Consider the following 26260-nt stretch of genomic DNA (forward strand, 5'->3'; position numbering starts at 1 on the left):
TTAGTGTGGGTAGTATCCATGTCGCGACCATGTTTTAGTCGAGAATGTAAAATGGGCATAAGTTAGTTTAAGTAGTTTGTAAGACTAGGAACCGAAGACCTCAGCAGTTTGGTCCCTTAAAATGTCTCACACACACATACACACACACACACACACACACACACACACACACACACACACACACACACACACACACACAAACCGGCCAGATAATGAGTGAGGTGCCGCTGCAACAGGTGAAGCTAGTGTGTCCTCCACAGGATGCGACTGGCAACGCCGCTGGTGGTGCTCCTGTGCTGCACAGCGACCACCGTAGGACAACAACAACAACAACAACAGCAACACCAGCGACAACAGAGCAGCGCGGCGAGGCAGCGCGCGCTGGCGGATGTCTGGCTGTACGAGCGCTTCCGCGAGATCAGCACCCTGTTGCTGGCGCCTAGCAACCGAGCCAGGAACTTCGAGCGCGTCCGACGGCTCAACGTAAGCATGGCGCACCTGCCTGGTTCCTCTGTCTGCACGCTAAATACCGTATTTAATTACGCCTGCTCAGAGCGGCTGCTAAATGTAAGTACTGTTGACAGTTAAAACAAGAATTTTTTGTTTTGTGCTGCTACCGGTCGCATGAATTATTTCGTTTAACTGAATACGTTTCTGTGCTCTTCGATCGTGTTTTGCTCATCATCGGACGTTCTATACAGCAGACATGTGAAACCACGTTCACCAAAATAATCTCGCATTAACTATTTGATAATTTTCAATGTGTGTGTAATCTTGACGGCCGGCCATGTGAACGAGCAGTTCTGGGCGATACAGTCTGGAACCGCGCGACCGCTACGGTCGCAGGTTCGAATCCTGCCTGGGGCATGGATGTGTGTGATGTCCTTAGGTTAGTTAGGTTTAAGTAATTCTAAGTTCTAGGGTACTGATGACCTCAGCAGTTAAGTCCCATAGTGCTCACAGCCATGTGAACCATTTTTAATTTTGACGTTGTATTTTAGTGGAAAACGAGAAGAAGCACATCAACAGTGGTTTGGTTTTGCAGCTAAACATGCCCGGAACATATCACAGTCGATTAACTTAAAGCAAAATAAATAATAAGACTGGTACCATTTCAAAACAAGTAATTTACTGTATATCATTTTGCATTACCTCTTGATACTGCAATGATACGGGGAAAGGAACAAATCGAAAAAAAAAAAAGGATTGTGAAACCCTGAAGATGGTTCAAATGGTTCAAATGGCTCTGAGCAATATGGGACTTAACTGCTGTGGTCATCATTCCCCTAGAACTTACAACTACTTAAACCTAACTAACCTAAGGGCATCACACATATCCATGCGCGAGGCAGGATTCGAACCTGCGACCGTAGCAGTCGCACGGTTCCGGACTGCACGCCTAGAACCGCGAGACCACCGCGGCCGGCACCCTGAAGAGGATCGACGATTGTTACAGGAACTGTCGGTTGACCATTAGCTTCAAAACATGCAATGTATTACAAATAAATATGTGGAGAGGTAATTTTTCCTTTTGTCTATTTTTCAGCTGACACCTCTGATTGGTTACTGGTTAGAAACAGCTCGATAAGAAATCCTCTCCTCTTGTGATGCCGCACACTCCATAGGCGACGAATTATCATCTATATCTACGTGGATACTCTGGAAATCACATTTAAGTGGTCAAAACAAAATGTCCAGACACTCTGTGACCAAAATGGTACTGAAACAGAGGATGACAGACTAAAGGACGAAATACTAAATGTCACAGAGGAAGACTGCACTGTAGTTCCTTCTCTGGATTGTCGTACAGATGACAAAATGCTAGAAATCGAAATAGACGACAGAGGGATAGAGAAACAATTAAAATCGCTCAAAACAGGAAAGGTTGCTGGACCTGATGGGATACCAGTTCGATTTTACACAGAGTACGCGAAGGAACTTGCCTCCCTTCTTGCAGTGGTGTACCGTAGGTCTCTAGAAGAGCGTAGCGTTCCAAAGGATTGGAAAAGGGCACAGGTTATCCCCGTTTTCAAGAAGGGACGTCGAACAGATGTGCAGAACTATAGACCTATATCTGTAGCGTCGATCAGTTGTAGATAGTTGGAACACGTATTATGTTCGATTATAATGACTTTTCTGGAGACTAGAAATCTACTCTGTAGGAATCAGCATGGGTTTCGAAAAAGACGATCGTGTGAAACCCAGCTCGCGCTATTCGTCCATGAGACTCAGAGGGCCATAGACACGGGTTCACAGGTAGATGCCGTGTTTCTTGACTTCCGCAAGGCGTTCGATACATTTCCCCACGGTCGTTTAATGAACAAGGTAAGAGCATATGGACTATCAGACCAATTGTGTGATTGGATAGAAGAACTCCTAGATAACAGAACGCAGCATGTCATTCTCAATGGAGAGAAGACTTCCGAAGTAAGAGTGATTTGAGGTGTGCCGCAGGGGAGTGTCATAGGACCGTTGCTATTCACAACATACATAAATGACCTGGTGGATGACATCGGAAGTTCACTGAGGCTTTTTGCGGATGATGCTGTAGTATATCGAGAGCTTGTAACAATGGAAAAGTGTACTGAAATGCAGGAGGATCTGCAGCGAATTGACGCATCGTGCAGGGAATGGCAATTGAATCTCAATGTAGACAAGTGTAATGTGCTGCGAATACATTTAGCTACAATACAGAAGGTCAGCACCTGGAAGCAGTTAATTCCATAAATTATCTGGGAGTACGCATTAAGAGTGATTTAAAATGGAATGATCATATAAAGTTGATCGTCGGTAAAGCAGATGCCAGACTGAGATTCATTGGAAGAATCCTAAGGAAATGCAATCCGAAAACAAAGGAAGTAGGTTACAGTACGCTTTTTCGCCTACTGCTTGAACACTGCTCAGCATTGTGGGATCCGTACCAGATAGGGTTGATAGAAGAGATAGAGAAGATCCAACGGAGAGCAGCGGGCTTCGTTACAGGATCATTTAGTAATCGCGAAAGCGTTACGGAGATGATAGATAAACTCCAGTGGAAGACCTGCAGGAGAGACGCTCACAGAAGAATCAAGCAGTATATTGCTCCCTCCTACGTATATCTCGCAAAGAGACCATGAGGACAAAATCAGAGAGATTAGAGCCCACACAGAAGCATACCGGCAATCCTTTTTTCCACGAACAATACGAGACTGGAATAGAAGGGAGAACCAAGGGAGAACCACCGTCAGGTGGCTTGCGGAGTATGGATGTAGATGTAGATGTAAGTGTCTGGCAGAGGGTTCACCGAACCACCTTCACAATTCTCTGTTATTCCAATCTCGTATAGCGCGCGGAAAGAATGAACACCTATATCTTTCCGTACGAGCTCTGATTTCCCTTATTTTATCATGGTGATTGCTCCTCCCTATGTAGGTCGGTATCAACAAAATATTTCCGCATTCGGAGGAGAATGTTGGTGATTGGAAATTCATGATACGATTCCGCCACAGCGAAAAACAGCCTTTCTTTTAATAATTTCCAGCCTAAATCCTGTATCATTTCTGTGACACCCTCTCCTATATTTCGCGATAATACAAAACGTGAAGCCTTTCATTGAACTTTTTCGATGTACTCCGTCACTCCTATCTGGTAAAGATCCCACACCGAACAGCAGTATTCTAAAAGAGGACGAACAAACGTAGTGTAGGCAGTCTAATTAGTAGGTCTGTTACATTTTCTAAGTGTCCTGTCAATAAAACGCAGTCTTTGGTTAGCCTTCCCCGCAACATCTTCTATGTGTTTTTTTCCAATTTAAGCTATTTGTAACTGTAATACCTAGGTATTTAGTTGAATTTACTTCTTTAAGATTAAACTGATTTATCGTGTAACAGACGTTTTACAAGTTCCTTTTAGCACTCACGTGGATGACAAACACTTTTAGTTATTTAGGGTCAATTGCCACTTTTCGCATAATTCAGATATCTTTTCTAAATAGTTTTGCTGTTTTTTTTTTATCTTCTGATGACTATATTAGTCGGTAATCGACAGCGTCATCTTCAAACAACCGAAGACGGATGGTCAGATTGTCTCCAAAATTGTTTATTTATATAAGGAACAGCAAAGCGCCTGTAACACTACCTTGGAGAACGCCAAAAATCACTTCTGTTTTACTCCATGATTTTCCGTCGATTACTACGAACTGTGACCTGTCTGACAGGAAATCACAAATCCAGTCATATAACTGAGACGATATTCCATAAGCACGCAGTTTCACTACGAGCCGCTTGTGTGGTACAGGCCTGCCGCGGTGGTCTCGCGGTTAGGGCGCTCAGTCCGGAACCGCGCGACTGCTACGGTCGCAGGTTCGAATCCTGCCTCGGGCATGGATGTGCGTGATGTCCTTAGGTTAGTTAGGTTTAAGTAGTTCCAAGTTCTTCGGGACTGATGACCACAGATGTTAAGTCCTATAGTGCTGAGAGCCATTTGAACCATTTTTGTGTGGTACAGTGTCAAAAGCGTTCCGGAAATCCAGAAATACGGAATCGATCTGAAGTCCCTAGTCAATAGCACTCCACACTTCATGTGAATAAAGAGCTAGGTGTGTTTCACAGGAACGACTTTTTGCCCTCAAACGTTCCCCTTCTCTGCCTTTTCCAAGAGTTTTGCCCTCTACTACTCCCTGTGGCACAGTATATTCCTTTCTCTACATTCCCCTAGAATTTTTGTCCTCTACTGATTCCCGTAACACAATTCTATGCCCTATTTGTGTTACTACGGTTCTTATAATCGCCTTGTTTCTTTCTTCATGCATTATTTTGCTCCCTAGATTGCAGTAGGGTTGTACAACATATACTGTATTCGAACATTATGAAGCACCTCGACGAAAACGATTTATTGACATATAGTTAGCATGGATTCATAAAGTATCGTTCTTGTGAAACACAACTAGCTCTTTATACTTATGAAGTTGGTTCAAATGGCTCTGAGCACTATGGGACAAAACATCTTAGGTCATGAGTCCCCTAGAACTTAGAACTACTTACACCTAACTAACCTAAGGACGTCACACATCCATGCCCGAGGCAGGTTTCGAACCTGCGACCGTAGCAGTCCCACGCTTCCGGACTGCAGCGCCTAGAACCCCACGGCCACCGCGGCCGGCTACTCATGAAGTAATAAGTGCTATCGACAGGGGATGTCGAATTGATTCGATATTTTTAGATTTCCAGAAGGCTTTCGACACCGTTGCTCACAAGCGTCTTCTAACCAAACTGCATGCCTACGGAGTATCACCTCAGTTGTGCGACTGGATTCGTGATTTCCTGTCAGAAAGGTCACAGTTCGTAGTAATATGCGGAAAGTCATCGAGTAAAACAGAAGTAATATCTGGCGTTCCCCAAGGAAGTGTTATAGGCCCTCTATTGTTCCTAATCTATATTAACGACATAGGGGACAATCTGAGTAGCCGTCTTAGATTGTTTGCTGATGATGCTGTCATTTACCGTCTCGTAAAGTCATCAGATGATCAAAGCGACTTGCAAAATGATTACGATAAGATATCTGTATGGTGCGAAAAGTGGCAGTTGACCTTGAATAAAGAAAAGTGTGAAGTTATTCAAATGAGTGCTAAAAGAAATCACTAAATTTCGATTACGCGGTAAGTCACACAAATGTGAGGGCCGTAAATTCAACTAAATACTTAGGGATTTCAATTAGAAATAACCTAAATTGGAACAATCACACAGATAAAATTGTGGGTAGAGCAAACCAAAGACTGTGATTCATTGGCAGAACACTTAGAAGGTGGAGCAGGTCTACCAAAGAGACTGCTTACACTACGCTTGTCCACCCTATTCTGGAGTATTGTTGTGCGGTGTGGGATCCGCATGATATTGGACTGACGAATGACATCGAAAAAGTTCAGAGAAGGGCGGCTCGTTTTGATTATCGCGAAATAGGCAAGATAGTGCCACAGATGTGATACATGAATTGAAGTGGCAATCATTGAAACATAGGCGTTTTCTTTGTTGCGACGGAATCTTCTCATGGAATTTCAATCACCAGTTTTCTCCTCCGGTTGGGAAAACATTCTGTTGGCACCTACCTACATAGTGAGATATGATCATCACGATAAAATAAGAGAAATCAGGGCTCGCACGGAGAAATGTAAGTGCTCGTTTTTCCCGCGTGCCGTTCGAGAGTGGAACGATAGAGAGTCAGCATGAAGGTGGTTCATTGAACCCTCGGGCAAACACTTTATTATGAATAGAAGAGTAATCTACATCTACATCTACATTTATACTCCGCAAGCCACCCAACGGTGTGTGGCGGAGGGCACTTTACGTCCCACTGTCATTACCTCCCTTTTCTGTTCCAGTCGCGTATGGTTCGCGGGAAGAACGACTGTCTGAAAGCCTCCGTGCACGTTCGAATCTAATTTTACATTCGTGATCTCCTCGGGAGGTATAAGTAGGGGGAAGCAGTATATTCGATACCTCATCCAGAAACGCACGCTCTCGAAACCTGGCGAGCAAGCTACACCGCGATACAGAGCGCCTCTCTTGCAGAGTCTGCCACTTGAGTTTGCTAAACATCTCCGTAACGCTATCACGGTTACCAAATAACCCTGTGATGAAACGCGTCGCTCTTCCTTGGATCTTCTCTATCTCCTCCGTCAACCCGATCTGGTACGGATCCCACAGTGATGAGCAATACTCAAGTATAGGTCGAACGAGTGTTTTGTAAGCCACCTCCTTTGTTGATGGACTATATTTTCTAAGGACTCTCCCAATGAATCTCAACCTGGTAACCGCCTTACCAACAATTAATTTTATATGATCATTCCATTTCAAATCGTTCCGCATGTATACTCCCAGATATTTTACAGAAGTAACTGCTTCCAGTGTTTGTTCCGCTATCATATAATCGTACAATAAAGGATCCTTCTTTCTATGTATTCGCAATACATTACATTTGTCTATGTTAAGGGTCAGTTGCCACCCCCTACACCAAGTGCCTATCCGCTGCACATCTTCCTGCATTTCGCTACAATTTTCTAATGTTGGAACTTCTCTGTATACTACAGCATCATCCGCGAAAAGCCGCATGGAACTTCCGACACTATCTACTAGGTCATTTATATATATTGTGAAAAGCAATGGTCCCATAACACTCCCCTGTGGCACGCCAGAGGTTACTTCAACGCCTGTAGACGTCCCTCCATTGATAACAACATGTTATGTTCTGTTTGCTAAAAACTCTTCAATCCAGCCACACAGCTGTTCTGATATTCCGTAGGCTCTTACTTTGTTTATCAGGCGACAGTGCGGAACTGTATCGAACGCCTTCTGGAAGTCTAGGAAAATAGCATCTACCTGGGAGCCTGTATCTAATATTTTCTGGGTCTCATGAACAAACGAAGTGAGTTGGGTCTCGCACGATCGCTGTTTCCGGAATCCATGTTGATTCCTACAGAGTAGATTCTGGGTTTCCAAAAACGACATGATACTAGAGCAAAAAACACCTTCTAAAATTCTACAACAGATCGACGTCAGAGATATAGGTCTATAGTTTTTCGTATCTGCTCGACGACCTTTCTTGAAGACTGGGACTACCTGTGCTCTTCTCCAATCATTTTGAACCTTCCGTTCCTCTAGAGACTTGTGGTACACGGCTGTTAGAAGCGTGGGGGGTGGGGGGACAAGTTCTTTCGTGTACTCTGTGTAGAATCGAATTGGTATTCCATGAGGTCCAATGGACTTTCCTCTGTTGAGTGATTTCAGTTGCTTTTCTATTCCTTGGACACTTATTTCGATGTCAGCCATTTTTTCGTTTGTGCGAGGATTTAGAGAAGGAACTGCAGTGCGGTCCTCCTCTGTGAAACAGCTTTGGAAAAACGTGTTTAGTATTTCAGCTTTACGCGTGTCATCCTCTGTTTCAATGCCATCATCAACCCGGAGTTTCTGGATATGCTGTTTCGAGCCACTTACTGATTTGACGTAAGACCAGAACTTCCTAGGATTTGCTGTCAAGTCGGTAAATAGAATTTTACTTTCGAATTCACGTAGATGTAGATGTAGAGGTGCTTTTGGCAACGCAAATGGAAATCACTGGAAGGAAGGTAACGTTCTTTTCGAAAAACGATGTTGCGAAATTTAGAGAAACGGCAATTGAAGGTAACTGCCGAACAATTCTACTGCCACCAACGTACATTGAGTTTAAGAAGATAACATATGAGAAATCAGGCTTATACTGAGGCATATAGATGGCCTTTTTCCCTCTCTCTACCTGCGGGTGGAACTCGAAGCGAAATGCTAGTAGCGGTACTGGATACTTACTGCGATGCGGAGTAACTATGTACATGTCGATAGCGTGTCGGTACACATTTGGAAGGCAATGCAGCAGCTACTCTGGGTGGAGTGGCTTCGGAAAGTCCATGGTAGTTTTCGGAAGGTATGTAGCATCAGATGTCTAAGCATAGGTCTCTCAAGATCGTACATTACTGGCTGGTGGCTTGTGAACGTTGAGCTGGCGCCCCATAGCGTACCAGTTGTGTTCAGTCGTGTTCGGATCAGACGAATTTGGCGATCAAAACGTCAAGTTCATTCGATAATATGCTCCTCGAACCGTTGTAGCATGATTCTACCCTAGTGACATGGGCAGTTATTCTGCTGGAAGGTACTATAGCAGTCGGAGAAGGCATCAGGCATGAACAGATGCGATGGTCGGCAATAATGTTCGTGTAGTCGACGGCTGACATAGTGCCTTGTCTTATTCTCACAGCTACCATGCAAGCGCACCTGACTGTCCTGCATACCATAATAATGCTTCCATAGCCCTCCGTTTGTGGCGCAGTGGACGTGTCGAGCGGCCATTCTCGTGGATGACGGTGGAGGCGAACACCGCCATCGACTTAGTGTTACAATAAAAGTGACTCGTTCGACCACGCGAGAGGTGATCATTACAGTCGCAACTGACAGAGGTCTATGCAAAGGTCAAGCAATTCCCGAAAATTATGGGATGTTTCCAGAATGAGATTTTCACTCTGCAGCGGAGTGTGCGCTGATATGAAACTTCCTAGCAGATTAAAACTGTGTGCAGGACCGAGACTCGAACTCGGGACCCTTGTCTAAGTTGAAAGGTAGGAGACGAGGTACTGGCAGAAGTAAAGCTGTGAGGACGGGGCGTGAGTCGTGCTTGGGTAGCCCGGTTGGTAGAGCAAATGCCAGCGGAGGGCAAGGGTCCCGAGTTCGAGTCTCGGTGCCGCACACTGTTTTAATCTGCTAGGAAGTTTTATGGGATGGTGGTTTACGGGCACACAGCTCGCGCTCCATATGTGTTCCAGTGGGTTCAGATTGGGCACAACTGTTGGCCAATACGTCAATGTGAGTTCTCTGTAATGCCTTTCAAACTACTGTAGCGCGATTCTGACCTCGCAACACCGACAGTTATCCTCTGGAAAATGTCGTCGCCAGGAGACAGTTCCAGCACGAAGCGATGCAGGTGCTCCGCAATAATGTTCACATAGTTCATTTCTGTAATGATGCCTTCGATTGCTACCACAGATGCCGTTTACAGCCAACTCGATGTACCCCTTAGCATAATTCTGCCCTCACCGGCCTGCACCAGCGGCGAGGTGCAGGTTTTGTGCCACTATTCGCCGGGATGATGGCGTGTGAGAACCTAACCATCGACCCCGTGTAAACAAGAGCCGGCGTTTCTATCAATACACAGTCAAAAACCGATGATGCTGTGCTCACCGCAGTCACAACTGACGATGTCGTGGGTCAACACAAGAACACGTAGTGGTTGTGCGATACGGCGCTCAATGTTTAAAAATTGCCTTTGAACGGTGTGCTCCGAAACACTTGTGTCTGTACCAGCATTATACTCCGTCGTCAGCTCTGCCACTGATAGCTGAACGGGGTGGAAATCCTCCGACCTCTACGTTTTGAGATGAGGCGTGGTCGCCCAATACCGTATTGCCTGATCGCAGCTTCACCATCCTTCATCCACTTTCCGTAGATGCTCGCGACAATTATACGGCAATAGGCGACCAGTTTCACCGTTTCAGATAATCTCGTTTCCAGCTGTAGCGACACAATAATGTGCCGTTTGTTAATTCTGCTTATATCGGTGGATTTCCTCATTTGCGGCCATCATCTTCGATATAATGACTGTCCGTTTGGCTCCCCTCCTCTTACGTTCTTTCCTTATTGCCTCAGGTGCCCGCATCACTACCAGGAAGCATTCACTCTCGCGATCGGCACTGCTCATAATGTTTTGGTTCATCAGTGTGTTTCCGGATTTCCCTTTCTGCGGCCCGTATCGTCGCTAGAATGATACACCATTTATGTATGCTCCGGTAATATACTATGCTTACCGCGTGACGTGGTAACAATGTCACCAGGTGGCATTTAATGTTGCTGTGGGCATAATTGTTTGGCTGATCAATGTGTTACAAGGAAGATAACTGAGAAGAAAACCTGAAAAAAGATGAAATTATTCAACTGGGCCGTGAAGGAAAGATACGGAAAGGTGAAAGATATCTAAACATTCATGGTGGTGTCTGTTTGTTCTATATCGTGTCTCCCTACCACTTTCGCACAACGACGCTCTGAGCGTGTTTTTTAGGGAATTAACTAGTTTGAATCTGGGACCTGCTGTTGGTAAGGAGACGCCAGACCACACATGACATGTATAATTCAGAAGAGTTCAGTGAGACTAGCGATGATATAACCAAATCCTAAATGATCTCAGCGTCAGCTCCACTGCACTCCCTGTAAAAGAATCTTAATACTAACTAAATTTAGTGGAAAGGGTTCAAGGCTTTCCTATTTTTAGTTAGCTGGTAAAATAACGTCGAAAAAGCAGTTAAGTTTACCATTGAAAATTTATTCTAATCACAAAACATCGTTTATAAATTGCACTATTGATAAAAGGAAATGTTTTAATACAGGATAGTAAAAACCAACTGCGTTCAACGAAAATGTGAACGAATATTCCCTGAATGGGTTTCCAAGTTCTACAATCGATCGAATGATGACCTATGCCATATCACATCTATAATCTAGGTTTAAATTAAGTTTCACAAAAGAGAAAACTATCAAAAATGGTCTACAGTGACCCTCAATTATCTTTAATAACTTGTCTAACTTGTCGTAAATTACAGTGGCTGATGTGGCTTCTCAATAACTATATAAAAGAAAAATCATCGCGTTTCAGATCTGTTCTTCAAGTGGCAAATGTGAACACCATGAGTTTTAATTAACGATCACCATTAGTATTACGGAAAAAAGGGGTGTAACAGATGAGACTTCTGCCGTTCTGAGTGAAGCCTTAGGCGCTCAAAAATGCGGCATCGCGTGCGTTCATTACCTTGTCGGTGTTTAGGCAGCGTCAGGGCGGCAGCGGCCGGCGCAGCAGCCATCCAGCCCGCCGTCTCGGAACTAACTCCTCTCTAACTTCTCCTTACTACAATTTACCGAAGTTAGTTTAAAAAAACTATCTGGCTATGTTTTCATGTGACCAATCAGGGTCTCAATGTTAACCTTAAGCTCCGCCTACAAAAATTCTGTCTATCCAATGAGAAACGTTATACTTTTCGTGGTGGGCTAAAAAGTCTCACGCTAAAACCTGCAGCTGGCGTGGTCCTTTTAGCGTTATCGTGAGATCTATACTGTTCTTCTGGAGGGCTCTATCTTTTAACATGGACTGGAGGATTGTCCTAATGTAACAGACACGCGAAAAAGTCTCACGCTAAAACTTGCGGGTGGTAGTGGCCCTTTTTGTGTTATCGTAAGATCTATACTGTTTTTCTGGAGGGCTCTAGCTTTTAACATGGGCTGGGGGTTGTCCTTGACATACCTGAGACGCGAAAAAGCCTCACACTAAAACGTGCGGGTTGTATAGTTGTACAGGTAGGCTCGCGGCGTGGGTGCCCAGCCCCTCCCTTTTCTAGCTTAACACGGTTCTGCTCTCGGCTTCTGTCCTCGTTTCTCCCCTCGGAACTGCGTTTGCCTCACGGTGGGAAGGTACGACATGCATTTAGGCATTCTTGTGTTAGTCTGTGGTATTCCATTTGCTCACTCGTTACTCGTATTACTTTGGTTAATTTAATGTCACGATTTATTCGGAGCTATGTGACATACTACTGGATTTGCTTATCATGTCAGAGTTTTCATGTAAGGTGTTGGATTTGCCTGACACCTTACAGATATATAGCAATTATGTCACTTTGGAATGAAATCAACAGAAAGTGCAGCGAAGCTAAATCAGTGCGAGTGCGGAAAAAATATGAGGGTATCCGAAAATAAAATTTTCGTAGAAGGACAGAATCAAGATATACAAAAGTCAAAATGTCTTTCTCTGAAATTAAAGCAAACCCGTCGATTATAAACGATGAAGATTTCAGGGGTAAGAAATAATGAGTACATCAACGCTCTCTACAAGACATCTGTTGATTTTACGGAAAGAAACACATAGGGTATCCAGTAGTGCAGTCGGGGCATAAAAAGAGCTTGTATTTAAACTAACCAGAAGGTAGAGAAAACATTTCTTCGAAATTTCTAAAACATTCCTTCGAAATTTCTAAAAACATCGAGGGAAACCTCAACTAAGAGAGTGCTCCTCCTCGCAGAACATAATTAGAAAAGGTTAATTGATAACAGTAAACTTGAGAGGTATCGTAAGATCCAACACTTAGCATCATTTATCGAAGGTTGTATTGGCTAGAGAGTAATAGGAAGAGAAAGTTGGTTGAAACCGGAAATGAACAGCAACTAAATCCTAAATTCAGACTGGACTACTTCCTGTAATGGCAGCTTAGATGCCAACGGTGACGGCGTATTTATTGCAGCAAGAAGATATTATCATATCTCTTAAGGTTTTACGGATTCTGGTTGCGAATAAATGTGGGTGAAGTTAAGCATGACAGCTGGATGAAGGATGGTAATCGAATCCTTTTACTGATCGTTCGCATCAGGAGCTGCAGTGCTATGCCACTTCTGAGGGAACTTACCGAATTTCATGTATTAGTTTCCTGATCATTTACTTCAACCTGACAGGCATAGAATGGGGAAATAATGCGATCAAGACTGGTGAGAGCTACAGGGATTCGTGTGACGTTAAAGGTCTTGCCGGATTGCTGCTTCGAGAAAATAAAGAACTGACTTGTGAAGGTAAAATATTAGACCTGTCAACTCCAGACCCAACATTTTCGAGTCAGTTAAAGTAGAGGAGGTATTAGTGACCAAAGGGCTATGTGACTGAATACGAGTCTGAATACGGGTCTGAATATTGGTGCTTAGAGAGAGAGACAGGATACTTATTCCTGAGTATTTGTGTAGTCAACATGAAATATTTAATGCAGAGGACGAAACTGTGGAGCACAACTGGAAAAAAATCAAAAGAAACGATCAATATGCCTTAGAAAAATACCAGTACCACGAAAAGCCAGTCCAAAGTTGCAATTTTCACGTTTTTTATTCACTCGTTGACTAGTTTCGGGTCGTGACCCAGTTTTACATCATCGTAGCGTAGTCAAAAATTGTATATAAGGAAAGGTGACAACAGTGTCAAAAATGCGCAACGAACAGTTACAGCGCAAACAGATAACAGTATATTCTTTACACGTTTTAACATTTTCGGAAATACTATTTTGTCTATGTCATGGTGATTTGATTTGAAAACTGATCTCGGCCCGAAACTAGTAATCGGGTGAATGAAAAAAGTGAAAATTGCCACTACTGACTAGTTTTTCATTTCGCTTATTAACAGAACTTGCCGTTCCACAGCTATTCCAGCATGCTGGAAGTTCGTTGGAAAATTATGTTGCGTGCAAGGTTTTAAGGAATGGGAAACACCCACAATGGCTTAACAGACGTATTAGAAAACTGCTCCGTAAACAAGGAGAAATTCATCACAGATTTAAGAGAAGTCAAAACGTAGGTGACAAGTAAAAGCTGAACGAAGCGGAAATGAGCGCAATGAGATTCAACGTGGGAAGCGTTCAATGACTTTGAAAGTAAAATTTTGACAACTGATCTGACTAAACATCCTGAGAGGTTTTGATCTTACGTAAAATTAGTAAGCGGTTCGAAATTATCTACTCATATAGTGACCATACTGTCGGTGAAACAGAATGCAACAGAGGGAAGGCCGAAAAACTGGGTTCGGTCTTCCGAAATTGTTTCAGCGCTGTAGATCGTAGTACGGTCACCCTTTTCAACCATCGTACGCATGCGGAAATGGCAGATTCGGTCCCGGAATAGAAAAGCAATTAACATCGCTCAGTAGTGGAAAGGCATATGTACCACATTATGCGTAAGAGATTGCTGCCCTTCAACAGTAGTTTCTACTATGTCTCTGGAGCAGCGAGGGGAGCTAAGCGACCTGATGTGGAATGACCACATAAAACAAATGATAATAAATGTAGATGCCCGACTGAGATTCATAGAAAAATCTTAAGCAAATATAACTCATCTATGAAACTAGTTACTTAAAACTGTTCAACCGATTCTTGAGTATTGCCCATTAGTCTGCGACCGTTATCAGATGGAATTTATGGAAGAGTTACAGAGAAGATCCAACTAAGGGCGGCGCGTTTCGTCACGGGATCGGTTAGTCAGCACGAGAGTGTTATGGCGACGGTCGACAATTTCCAAAGCCAGACACCACAAGAGAGGAATAGGAAATTTGACGGTTTTTTGGAAATTGTCTTAAATGGTTAATTATGTCATTTTTTGCTCATAACATTCTTTTTTCCCTCTTGAATTCCAGTATTCCTTTATAAAAACGAAAATGAAATTGAAATAATTTGAAAGCCCACCACAATGCTGCATTCGAGCCATGTAATGCCTGTAACGTCACTGGCTAGCTTGTTGTTCCTGCTGTCATGAAGCTAATTGACAGTGAGGATGTCAAATTAAACACCTTCCAGCCGTCAAATTTACAACCTTATTTTCTTTGGCAACTTGTTTCAGCGTTTTACTATGCCATCTTCAGGCTCCTGACCGACGTGTAGAAAGTATATACCTCGGATGTGATCATAACAGGGGCCAGCAATACTGGTATTATTAGATATTTGCTACAGTGATCACTTCAATCATCACCTACCGACTGATCACACACAGCGGTCAGAAACCTGAAGATGGCATAGTAAAACGCTGAAACTGGTTGCCAAATAAGATTGGAAATTTGATGGTTGGAAGGTGTGACATCCTCTTTGAAAGGTGTGACATCCTGTATCGAGCAGCCGAGTCCCGAAACCATCACTAGAAAGATGGACTAAGGATACAGTTAACAGTGTTGTCTTACACTCCTGGAAATGGAAAAAAGAACACATTGACACCGGTGTGTCAGACCCACCATACTTGCTCCGGACACTGCGAGAGGGCTGTACAAGCAATGATCACACGCATGGTGCAGCGGACACACCAGGAACCGCGGTGTTGGCCGTCGAATGACGCTAGCTGCGCAGCATTTGTGCACCGCCGCCGTCAGTGTCAGCCCGTTTGCCGTGGCATACGGAGCTCCATCGCAGTCTTTAACACTGGTAGCATGCTGCGACAGCGTGGACGGGAACCGTATGTGCAGTTGACGGACTTTGAGCGAGGGCGTATAGTGGGCATGCGGGAGGCCGGGTGGACGTACCGCCCAATTGCTCAACACGTGGGGCGTGAGGTCTCCACAGTACATCGATGTTGTCGCCAGTGGTCGGCGGAAGGTGCACGTGCCCGTCGACCTGGGACCGGACCGCAGCGACGCACGGATGCACGCCAAGACCGTAGGATCCTACGCAGTGCCGTAGGGGACCGCACCGCCACTTCCCAGGAAATTAGGGACACTGTTGCTTCTGGGGTATCGGCGAGGACCATTCGCAACCGTCTCCATGAAGCTGGGCTATGGTCCCGCACACCGTTAGACCGTCTTCCGCTCACGCCCCAACATCGTGCAGCCCGCCTCCAGTGGTGTCGCGACAGGCGTGAATGGAGGGACGAATGGAGACGTGTCGTCTTCAGCGATGAGAGTCGCTTCTGCCTTGGTGCCAATGGTGGTCGTATGCGTGTTTGGCGCCGTGCAGGTGAGCGCCACAATCAGGACTGCATACGACCGAGGCACACAGGGCCAACACCCGGCATCATGGTGTGGGGAGCGATCTCTTACACTGGCCGTACACCTCTGGTGATCATCGAGGGGACACTGAATAGTGCACGGTACATCCAAACCGTCATCGAACCCATCGTTCTACCATTCCTAGACCGGCAAGGGAACTTGCTGTTCCAACAGGACAATGCACGTCCGCATGTATCTCGTGCCACCCAACGTGCTCTAGAAGGTGTAAGTCAACTACCTTGGCCAGCAAGATCTCCGGATCTGTCCCCCATTGAGCATGTTTGGGCCTGGATGAAGCGTCGTCTCACGCGGTCTGCACGTCCAGCACGAACGCTGGTCCAACTGAGGCGCCAGGTGGAAATGGCATGGCAAGCCGTTCCACAGGACTACATCCAGCATCTCTACGATCGTCTCCATGGGAGAATAGCAGCCTGCATTGCTGCGAAAGGTGGATATACACTGTACTAGTGCCGACATTGTGCATGCTCTGTTGCCTGTGTCTATGTGCCTGTGGTTCTGTCAGTGTGATCATGTGATGTATCTGACCCCAGGAATGTGTCAATAAAGTTTCCCCTTCCTGGGACAAAGAATTCACGGTGTTCTTATTTCAATTTCCAGGAGTGTATTTGGGAATTAACGTTTTGGAAAATGGATTACAAATTTTGTGTAATACTACACAGTACAAATATATCCACAAAAACTCTTGAAAAATTGTTCTTGAGCATTCCAAAGAAGGAGAAGGTGCGCAAAAAGAGGTTGCACTGTACCGACAAAATACCACCACGTCGATACCCAAGTTCCCTTACTTGACTAAAAATGTCTTGTGCTCTGAAGTTAACATTAATTTACCTCCGACATACGCCTTCCCACCGTTATAAAGAATGATAGTGTCAATCAACGAACTTAAACCCTTAGTAAAAATTATCGTCACAGGCACTTCGTTGCGAATCTCGGTTGCTAGAGCGATGGACAATCGAATATTATAAGATGCTATCCATAGGTCGCTGGTTCTAATCCAGCTTTAACTTATTTGTAGTACAAATCGACAGTCCTTTCATATGGAAACCAAATTATAACTAAACAAACTTCACCACATCGATTAGAAACAGAATATTACTGTGTTTTCCTTGGCGTTTACAAGCGCTTACATTTGCAGTAACTGTACACACACGTCATGTTAAAAAAGTTATTTTCTAGTTAATACGGCCACACATATTTTACTGTATTAGTAACAATTTTATCTTCGTAGTACCCAGCTAGAAACCTTAGTGTTGAAGCTTTTGATATTTCATCATCTAACATAAGATGAAGTTAAATCTGTTTCAGACCCTGACGTTAGTTTACACGCACAAACAGCGGAGGCCTTACGTTTGTGTTACCTGCATGTCGTACATGTCTTGTATCTCTCCCTATACAAAATCTCATCGTTCTACACCTCGTGGTAATGTGGGAGTATGATATCTTCACTCATAGCAATATTTTCCAAGCAAGTAAACAAAGTATATGCAGTTAACCTCAGGTGTCCATTTCTCAGGGTAAGATATTTTTGGAGCTATGTATAACATACCACCACTGAAACTACTGATAAATGAGTTCTTGCTAACGCTATTTCCGTATTTCGTGTACAATTTTTAAAAATATATATGCCTTCCACGATTGGAACCTGTTTCCTGTTCATCCGAAGTTACATATTCTGTCGGTTGCGCCACAGAATCTGTGGTGCAGGCGGTACATCTGCTGAGTACCTTTCGTAGCGGAAATAAGTTCTAAGATTTGCCAACTTTATTTTGCTTTGTGTCGTAGTTCACGACTGATAGTCGACAATCTAGATATAAGAGAAGGACCTATTTGCAAAAGTTCTGCAATTCCTTAGTTTTGAATGAGTTTAATAATGCTGCAGGGAGCACGGAAGAGAATGTGTCCTTGCACATATCGCTGTTCTAGATGAGTGGAGCATAAATGCATACTTTCGTAAGGTTTCTACTATCAGCATTCACAAAATTCCTTTCTATTGTTACGTAAAAGTTCTAAATGCGTTTTCCATCACTAAATAGGTAAACTATTTGTGGAAAAACTACTTAGAAACCTAGCAACTTAGGCTAACACTCCTATAAATACCGTATAGCTTCGTCTTTCTCCCAGTCTGCGACGTCACCAGAGCTTCAGCCAATAATAGAGCGTTTCTCTCACGTGACCAAGTCTTGATATTTAATGATTTTTAAGCTTTAATTATATAAAGTAATATATATTTAGTGAGAATATTGCTCGTAAATGCGATATGAATGTTATAATCACTCACAAGAACAACAATCCGAATCACATTTTTAACACAGGAAAATAGACTATTGTACATCATGGCGAGGTTAATGCTGGAATATAGAGAGAATACTTTCCGGCAAGAGTCCGACAAGGTATTAATTCTTCCAACATCCGTCTCGCGGGATGATCATAACGAGGGAAATGGAGGAACTTCAGCTAATACGTAGTTTTGCCAACAATCAGTCTTCCCAGACGCCATTATCGAATGGAACAGGGTGGGGGATCAGTTAGTGATACTAGAACTACGCTCCGTCACACACCGTCAGGCGGCTTGTGGAGCTCTGATGTACGTGTATCTTTAAATCTAGCGAATGTTTAAAATTAGCGTACAGAACCTACGAGACAGGAAACATACCGTTTGATTTCGAGAGAAATGTTTCCGTAGCAGCCGACGCGCCTAGTGTTTATGTAACTAAAACGTGCTTGCAGCTGTGCAAGTAGCAGAGAGTGTAGGCGAAGCAAGAAACGCTCATTGTGTCAAGATTTCCTGTACGACTAAATGGAAGCGTAGATACTTGAATTTTACTTACCACTGACGGCGGTGGCGTAAGAATGTTTTTTTCGTATATTAAGGCTACTGGAAAATCAATTTGACTTATCTTTTTAAGAAATTTTGTGCTATTAAATCTCTACCTGTACTTTTTAGTTTAGTGACAAACGAAGTCCTTTTCAGCAATCTACAGCAGAATTCCGATTGCATACTCAGACAATCTGATGTATGGGTTTCATTCGAGTGAGCCATTATGATACATTTTATTTTATAGCTACGGATCCAATATTCCGCACAAGTGCATTTTCGTAAACGCATCGTACTTAAACTAACGGCACAGTTCTACAAGAGACAGTTTCTACCATCTGCATCTACATCTACAAGGCTACTCTCCAGATCACACTTGAGTGCCTGGCAGAGGGTTCATCGAACCACCTTCGCAGTAATTCTGTATTATTTCACTCTCGAACATCGCGGAGAGAAAATGAACACGTATGTCTTTCCGTGAGAGCTCTGATTTTCCATATTTTATGATGATAATCGTTTCTTCCTAAGTGGGTCGCCGCATCGAGAAACGTCTGTTTTAATGATGTCCACCCCACATCCTGTATCATATCCGTGAGACTCTCCCCCCTGTCTCTCGATAAAGAAAACTTGGTGCCCTTCTTAGAACTTTCTCGATGTAGTCCGTTAATCTGGTAAGGATTCCATAAAGCGCAGCAGTACTCCAAAAGAGAATGGATAAGTGTACTGTAGGCAGTCTAGTAGATCTGTTGCATCTTCTAAGTGTTCTGCCAATAAATTGCAGTATTTGGTTCGCCTTCCCCACATCAGTTTCTACGTGTTCTTCTCAATTTAAGTTATTCATAATTGTCATTTTCAGGTATTTAGTTGAATTTACGGCCTTTACATTTGATTTACTTGTACTGTAATCGTAGATTAATAGTTTCCTTTTGTTACTCATGTAGATGAATCCACACTTTTCATTATCTGGGGTGAACTGCAAATTTTCGAACCTTGTGGATATCTTTTCTAAATAGTTTTGCACCACATTTTTTCACGGTGTTCAGCACTTTGCAAGATAAAACTTTTCCGACGCTATTTCACTTGCTACAGTTACTCTTATCTTGTGCTACCGACGGTCACTAGCTCTCCCTCCGTTGAACTGAGGCGGTGTCCTCGCCTCTCTCATGCGGGTTAACGTCCCTGCCTTAGACTCTATACTTAAGCAAACGTTCCAAAGGGGATAACTCGAAAGAACACACATCGGCATGCAGTGTTGTTCTGAACAATCATTTTCTTTTTTTAACTGGAGCCCGCTGTAAACACTGTAGGTTGTTGTTGAGCATCCCTTTGTGCTTAAGATCGGTTTGCTGATCGAGATCACTGTGTGAATGCAACTTGCATTGCATGCTTTTCGCCTCTTCCAGAAAGTTGCCGCCGGCCTGTGTGGCCGAGCGGTTCTAGGCGTTTCAGTCTGGAACCGCGCGACCTATACGGTCGCAGGTTCGAATCCTGCCTCGGGCATGGATGTGTGTGATGTCCTTAGGTTAGTTAGGTTTAAGTAGTTCTAGGTTCTAGGGTACTGATGACCTCAGCTGTTAAGTCCCATAGTGCTCAGAGCCATTTGAATCAGGAAGTTGCCATCCGTTTCTTTGATTTGTAAATGAAAAATTTCTACATCTTCTTTAATGCTACACAGGCTGAGTTTGTTGCGTACCAAATATACCGCTAACGCTGACTGAGGATTGCGAGTGACACCATGTTGTCTGAATCTGGGTGGGGAACTTCTCCCTGTCTGCTCAGTATATCTACACTCTCACTCTGAGACTTTAATAGCATAAATACCAGTAATACCTTAAGGAAAAATAAAATGCATTCCTCGTGATGGAGCAGTCGTTGCCCTGTATTTTTAGGCATGGAAAGAGTGGGATAATACCAACAGCTCTCCGCCATCTATCTAATTAATCGGATATAGGACCGAAATAAAGGATTCTCAATAACTCTTATTGACTCGCATTTCATACCCAAGCCTATTGAGGATACTACGTTTTCCCTTAATCCTCCTTTTCTGGATAATTTTGTATGCAAGTACATTAACTGAATAAACATTCTGCTTAGTGGACTCTAATTATTTTTAGAAACACTAGGAATTAACGGGATATGTAACATCTTCTACAGCAATGACGTGAAAGCTGCTCATTTATATGACTCCGAGTGAGTAAAACGACCGCTGGGTGCGTGATGCATTACTACGATTGCAGCTGCCTCTCTCATGTCCATATATAAAAGTGACATGTTCCAGTGACTAATAATTTAAGGAAGCGGATACTGACGAAACCGATAAAGAGCCGGTATCATTAGCAGGTCTCCAACTGTACGGTTTATTACCGAAAACACTAGTCGCACCAAACCCTTTTAGATATACACAGTTTAACAACATTCTGCATCCCACCATACGACACTGCTCCTTCCACTCTGAAACTCTAAAGCGGAGAAACGCGGTGCGGATGTCATATTACAACTGTATTATCGATTTCATCGGAAAAGTGCTTGTCTACGTATCGTCTCAACCCAACCGCTAGATCCGGACCTTATTCTGTGACGCTAAGTGCTCCTTCCCATCAACAACAATCAGACATTACTCAAAAATTGAGAGCGGGTAGCGATTTCTTTGGAGCTCTGCTTCGGCTAACACAGAACTAGCAGCAACATGATGGACACTGCGATTAAGCAGATAGATAAATTTACTCAAGAATGTTGCAGTTAATGACAAATATCTTGACATGTCATGACATAGGATGATTGATGAATTATGAATTACCGTATCAGCTGGCTCTAGTTAAGTAGGTTTTTAAATATGCGTATCTGCGGGTAAGCATTATGTGTTGCATTGCTTTTTTCCTAACGTTACTTCGTCATCAAACTGCTACATGAAACTGGGTCTGCATTCATAGCAAATTTAAATACTACTTCACATATACTTTTTTTTAATTACTTACCGGTTAATAAAAATGCAGGCTGAGAGTGGAAGTTTCCAACGATATGATCACCTTACAATGGTCCGTCAAAGAACTGTCTCCCAAATTACATTATGAAACAAATTTCACAAAAACATACTCATTTTATTGTTATTTTCTATATTATTGTGTTGGTGCATAAGTCCATAGCGTTTTTCCATAAGTTTAATAAACACAACAGATACACGTAACTGAGACTTTAGTCATCAATTATAGGCCTATGTTGTCAACGTTGGGGTAACTTTTCGCCACTGTAGAAATCACATGGTTTGAAGTTGAAGAACTCGTTGTTCGAAGCGCATTATTATTTGGAACGGAAGTTCCTTGAAGGTCGCTCAATAGAGAGCGGAAAAAGTGAAAAATCTGAGAGCCCAAGACAGGCGGATAACGTGGATTCGGAATGAGTTCCCAACCCAAAATCTCATTACTGTTTTTTGTCACTCTAGCAGAATGCAAGTGGTCGTTATCATGGAGTAGCATCATTTCACGCAATTTTCTTGCTCGTTTTTCTTGGATTGCGTCTGCAAAACGTCGCAGTTGTTGACAATAAATGTCAGCTGTAGTAATTACACCCCAGAGAAGGAATTCATAGTACACGACATCGTCGCTGTTCCATCAGATGCATAACACTATTCTTTGTGGACGCTCTCAGATGTTTGTACGGGGAGTTGCTGCTTTGTTTGAGCTCAACGACTCCTTTCTTTTCCCTTTGTTAGCTTAAAGATCCCAATCCGCGTCACCAGTGACGATACAGGATAGAAATTGTTGGTGTTGTTCACGATCCAATTGATAATGAATAAGCAGAGATACACATATGCCCACTCCGTGATTTTTGTGATTTTGGCTTAGAGCATGTGGAACCCATGAAGCTGATTTTTTAATCTTTCCCATTGCGTGCAAACGTTGCACGATGCTGGAACGATCACAGTCCATTACATTTGCCAGTTCTCGAGTACACAGACATGGATCATTGTGGATTAATGTACTTAAACGATCTTCGTAAAACCCGGAAGGTATTCCTGAAATTGGAGAGACACTATTGTCAAAACAATTCTCCTTAAAAAAATTTCTTGTTGTGCTCTGTCCAGTGGCCTTAGTCTCACACACGGCGCAAATATTTATGGTTGCCTCCGCTCCTGTCACCCCTCTATTGAACTCAACGAAAAGAATATGTCATAAATTTTCCGATTTCTCCACTTTGCGCTCCATATTCTACCATCTACAACAATAGCCACTCCCTCCAAATGACGAAATAACAATATGTAAACTCAAATAGCAACAGTGAAATACAAATAAAAATGAAAATCGACAAATAAACCCATAATAACCGTAATACCAACATGCAATACCAAAATGCTACCAGCTTATGCACCAGCTTTTTACCTAGTAGTGAACTTGTTCCCTGACGACTAACAACCGTTTCGGCAGTATGCATTGCTGTCCACATCTTTATTTTAACAATTAACCACTACGAGTTAGCTATCACTATTTTATGAATATATACACCTCCACAGATCGTGTAGCGTTTCATTTAATTGGCTGATTTTTATCTTCAGGTATTCATTGTTTAGGTGGTAACATGTCTGAGGTTTAAAACACAACTCTGTACCGTCATCTGATGAACGAAATCCGTCAAAAACTAAAGAAAGCAATACGTGACCTATTGGCAAAAAATTATCTATACATTAATTTAACGACAGCAGTGATGCCTGGGCTCATCCATTAAAACTAGCGTACACCTAAAGTAAAAAACTCTAATGACAATGATAAATGGGTATTAATAACAAGAAAAAATGTGGAAGCGGAAAGAATGTAAAAAAACATTGAGAAAAATCGTCCAGAGACGAGAACAAGAAACCGACCAACAAAAGCAACAAACTGTTGAATGAATTACAATTTACTTGATTGTTAATCTTTCCACTGAGCCGGAAGACAGCTACGCTGAAAGTCTCTTCAGCGACACAAAACTTCGCGACCATGCACCGTTCGCCTCGCTGTGTGTGGGTCCAACTTGGCTGCCCTGGCGCAGAAAAGGAAGATGACGTTTGTAATTTTCCCAAATAAAAAAGCTAAGCTGCCTTCCCCGCACCCTCCCCCCTCCCCCCTCCGCCATGAACCATGGACCTTGTCGTTGGTGGGGAGGCTTGCGTGCCTCAACAATACAGATAGAAGTACCGTAGGTGCAACCACAACAGAGGGGTGTCTGTTGAGAGGCCAGACAAACGTGTGGTTCCTGAAGAGGGGCAGCAGCCTTTTCAGTAGTTGGAGGGGTAACAGTCTGGATGATTAACTGATCTGGCCTTGTAACAGTAACCAAAATGGCCTTGCTGTTCTGGTACTGCGAATGGCTGAAAGCAAGGGGAAACTACAGCCGTAATTTTACCCGAGGGCATGCAGCTTTACTGTATGATTAAATGATGGCGTCCTCTTGGGTAAAATATTCCGGAGATAAGAAAGTCCCCCATTCGGATCTCCAGGCGGGGACTACTCCAGAGGATGTCGTTATCAGGAGAAAGAATACTGGCCTTCTATGGATCGGAGCGTGGAATGTCAGATCCCCTATTCGGACAGGTAGGTTAGAAAATTTAAAAAGGGAAATGGATATGATAAAGTTAGATATAGTGGGAATTAGTGAAATTCGGTGGCAGGAGGAACAAGACTTCTGGTAAGGTGAATACAGGGTTATAAATACAAAATCAAGTAGGGGTAATGCAGGAGTAGGTTTAATAATGAATAAAAAAATAGGAGTACGGGTAAGCTACTACAAACAGCATAGTGAACGCATTAATGTGGCCAAGATAAACACGAAGCACACGCCTACTACAGTAGTACAAGTTTATATGCCAACTAGAAACTGATGAAATGTATGATGAGATAAAAGAAAATATTCATGTAGTGAAGGAAGACGAAAATTTAATAGCCATGGGTGACTGGAATTCGAGAATAGTTAAAGGCAGAGAAGGAAACATAGTAGGTGAATATGGATTGGGGCTAAGAAATGAAAGACGAAGCCGCCTGGTAGAATTTTGCGCAGAGCATAACTTAATCATAGCTAACACTTGATTCAAGAATCATGAAAGAAGGTTGTATACACGGAAGAACCCTGGAGATACTAAAGGGTATCAGATAGATTATATAATGGTAAGACAGATATTTAGGAACCAAGTTTTAAATTGTAAGACATTTCCAGGGGTGGATGTGGACTCTGACCACAATCTATTGGTTATGAACTGTAGATTAAAAATGAAGAAACTGCAAAAAGGTGGGAATTTAAGAAGATGGGACCTGGATAAACTGAAAGAACCAGAGGTTGTTCAGAGTTTCAGGGAGAGCATAAGAAAACAATTGGCAGGAATGGGGGAAAGAAATACAGTAGAAGAAAAGAGAACCACTTGCATGAATATCAAGAGCTTTGATGGAAACCCAGTTCTAAACAAAGAAGGGAAAGTAGATAGGTGGAAGGAGTATATAGAGGGTCTATGCATTAAATGAAGCAGGCAAAAAGTAATACAAACGTCTCAAAAATGAGATCGACAAGAAGTGCAAAATCGCAAAGCAGGGATGGCTAGAGGACAAATGTATGGATGTATAGGCTTATCTCACTAGGGGTACGATAGATACTGCCTAGTGGAAAATTAAAGAGACCTTTGGAGATAAGAGAACCACTTGGATGAACATCAAGAGCTCATATGGAAACCTAGTTCTAAGCAAAGAAGGGAAAGCAGAAAGGTGGAAGGAGTATATAGAGGGTCTATACAAGGGCGATGTTCTTGAGGACAATATTATGGAAATGGAAGAGGATGTAGATGAAGATGAAATGGGAGATATGATACTGCATGACGAGTTTGACAGAGCACTAAATGACCTGAGTCGAAATAAGGCCCCCGGAGTAGACAACATTCCATTAGAACTACTGACAGCCTTGGGAGAACCAGTCCTGACAAAACTCTATCATCTGGTGGGCAAGATGACATAGGCGAAATACCCTCAGACTTCGAGAAGAATATAATAATTCCAATCCCAAAGAAAGCAGGTGTTGACAGATATGAAATTACCGAACTATCAGTTTAATAAGTCACAGATGCAAAATACTAAAGCGAATTCTTTACAGACGAATGGAAAAACTGATAGAAGTCGACCTTGGGGAAGATCAGTTTGGATTCCATAGAACTGTTGGAACTCGTGAGGCAATACTGATCCTACGACGTATCTTAGAAGAAACATTAAGGAAATGCAAACTTACGTTTCTAGCATTTGTAGACTTAGAGAAAGCTTTCGACAATGTTGAATGGGATACTCTCTTTCAAATTCAAAAAATGGCAGGGGTAAAATACAGGGA

At 43.0% G+C, this 26260-nt stretch overlaps 1 protein-coding gene across 1 annotated transcript in view; it reads left to right on the plus strand.

The window, feature by feature from the left end:
• The window catches only part of LOC126278493 (phospholipase B1, membrane-associated-like), a 135803-nt gene that overhangs the window by 42678 nt on the left and 66865 nt on the right, over positions 1-26260 (plus strand). Inside the window, exon 2 of the mRNA XM_049978656.1 lies at positions 261-483. Coding sequence (XP_049834613.1) covers positions 262-483 — 222 coding nt within the window. The 5' untranslated portion in view covers position 261. The remainder of the gene's footprint in view (positions 1-260; positions 484-26260) is intronic.

The sequence above is a fragment of the Schistocerca gregaria genome, chromosome 1 (genome assembly GCF_023897955.1).
Source record: "Schistocerca gregaria isolate iqSchGreg1 chromosome 1, iqSchGreg1.2, whole genome shotgun sequence".
Classification (NCBI taxonomy): domain Eukaryota; kingdom Metazoa; phylum Arthropoda; class Insecta; order Orthoptera; family Acrididae; genus Schistocerca; species Schistocerca gregaria.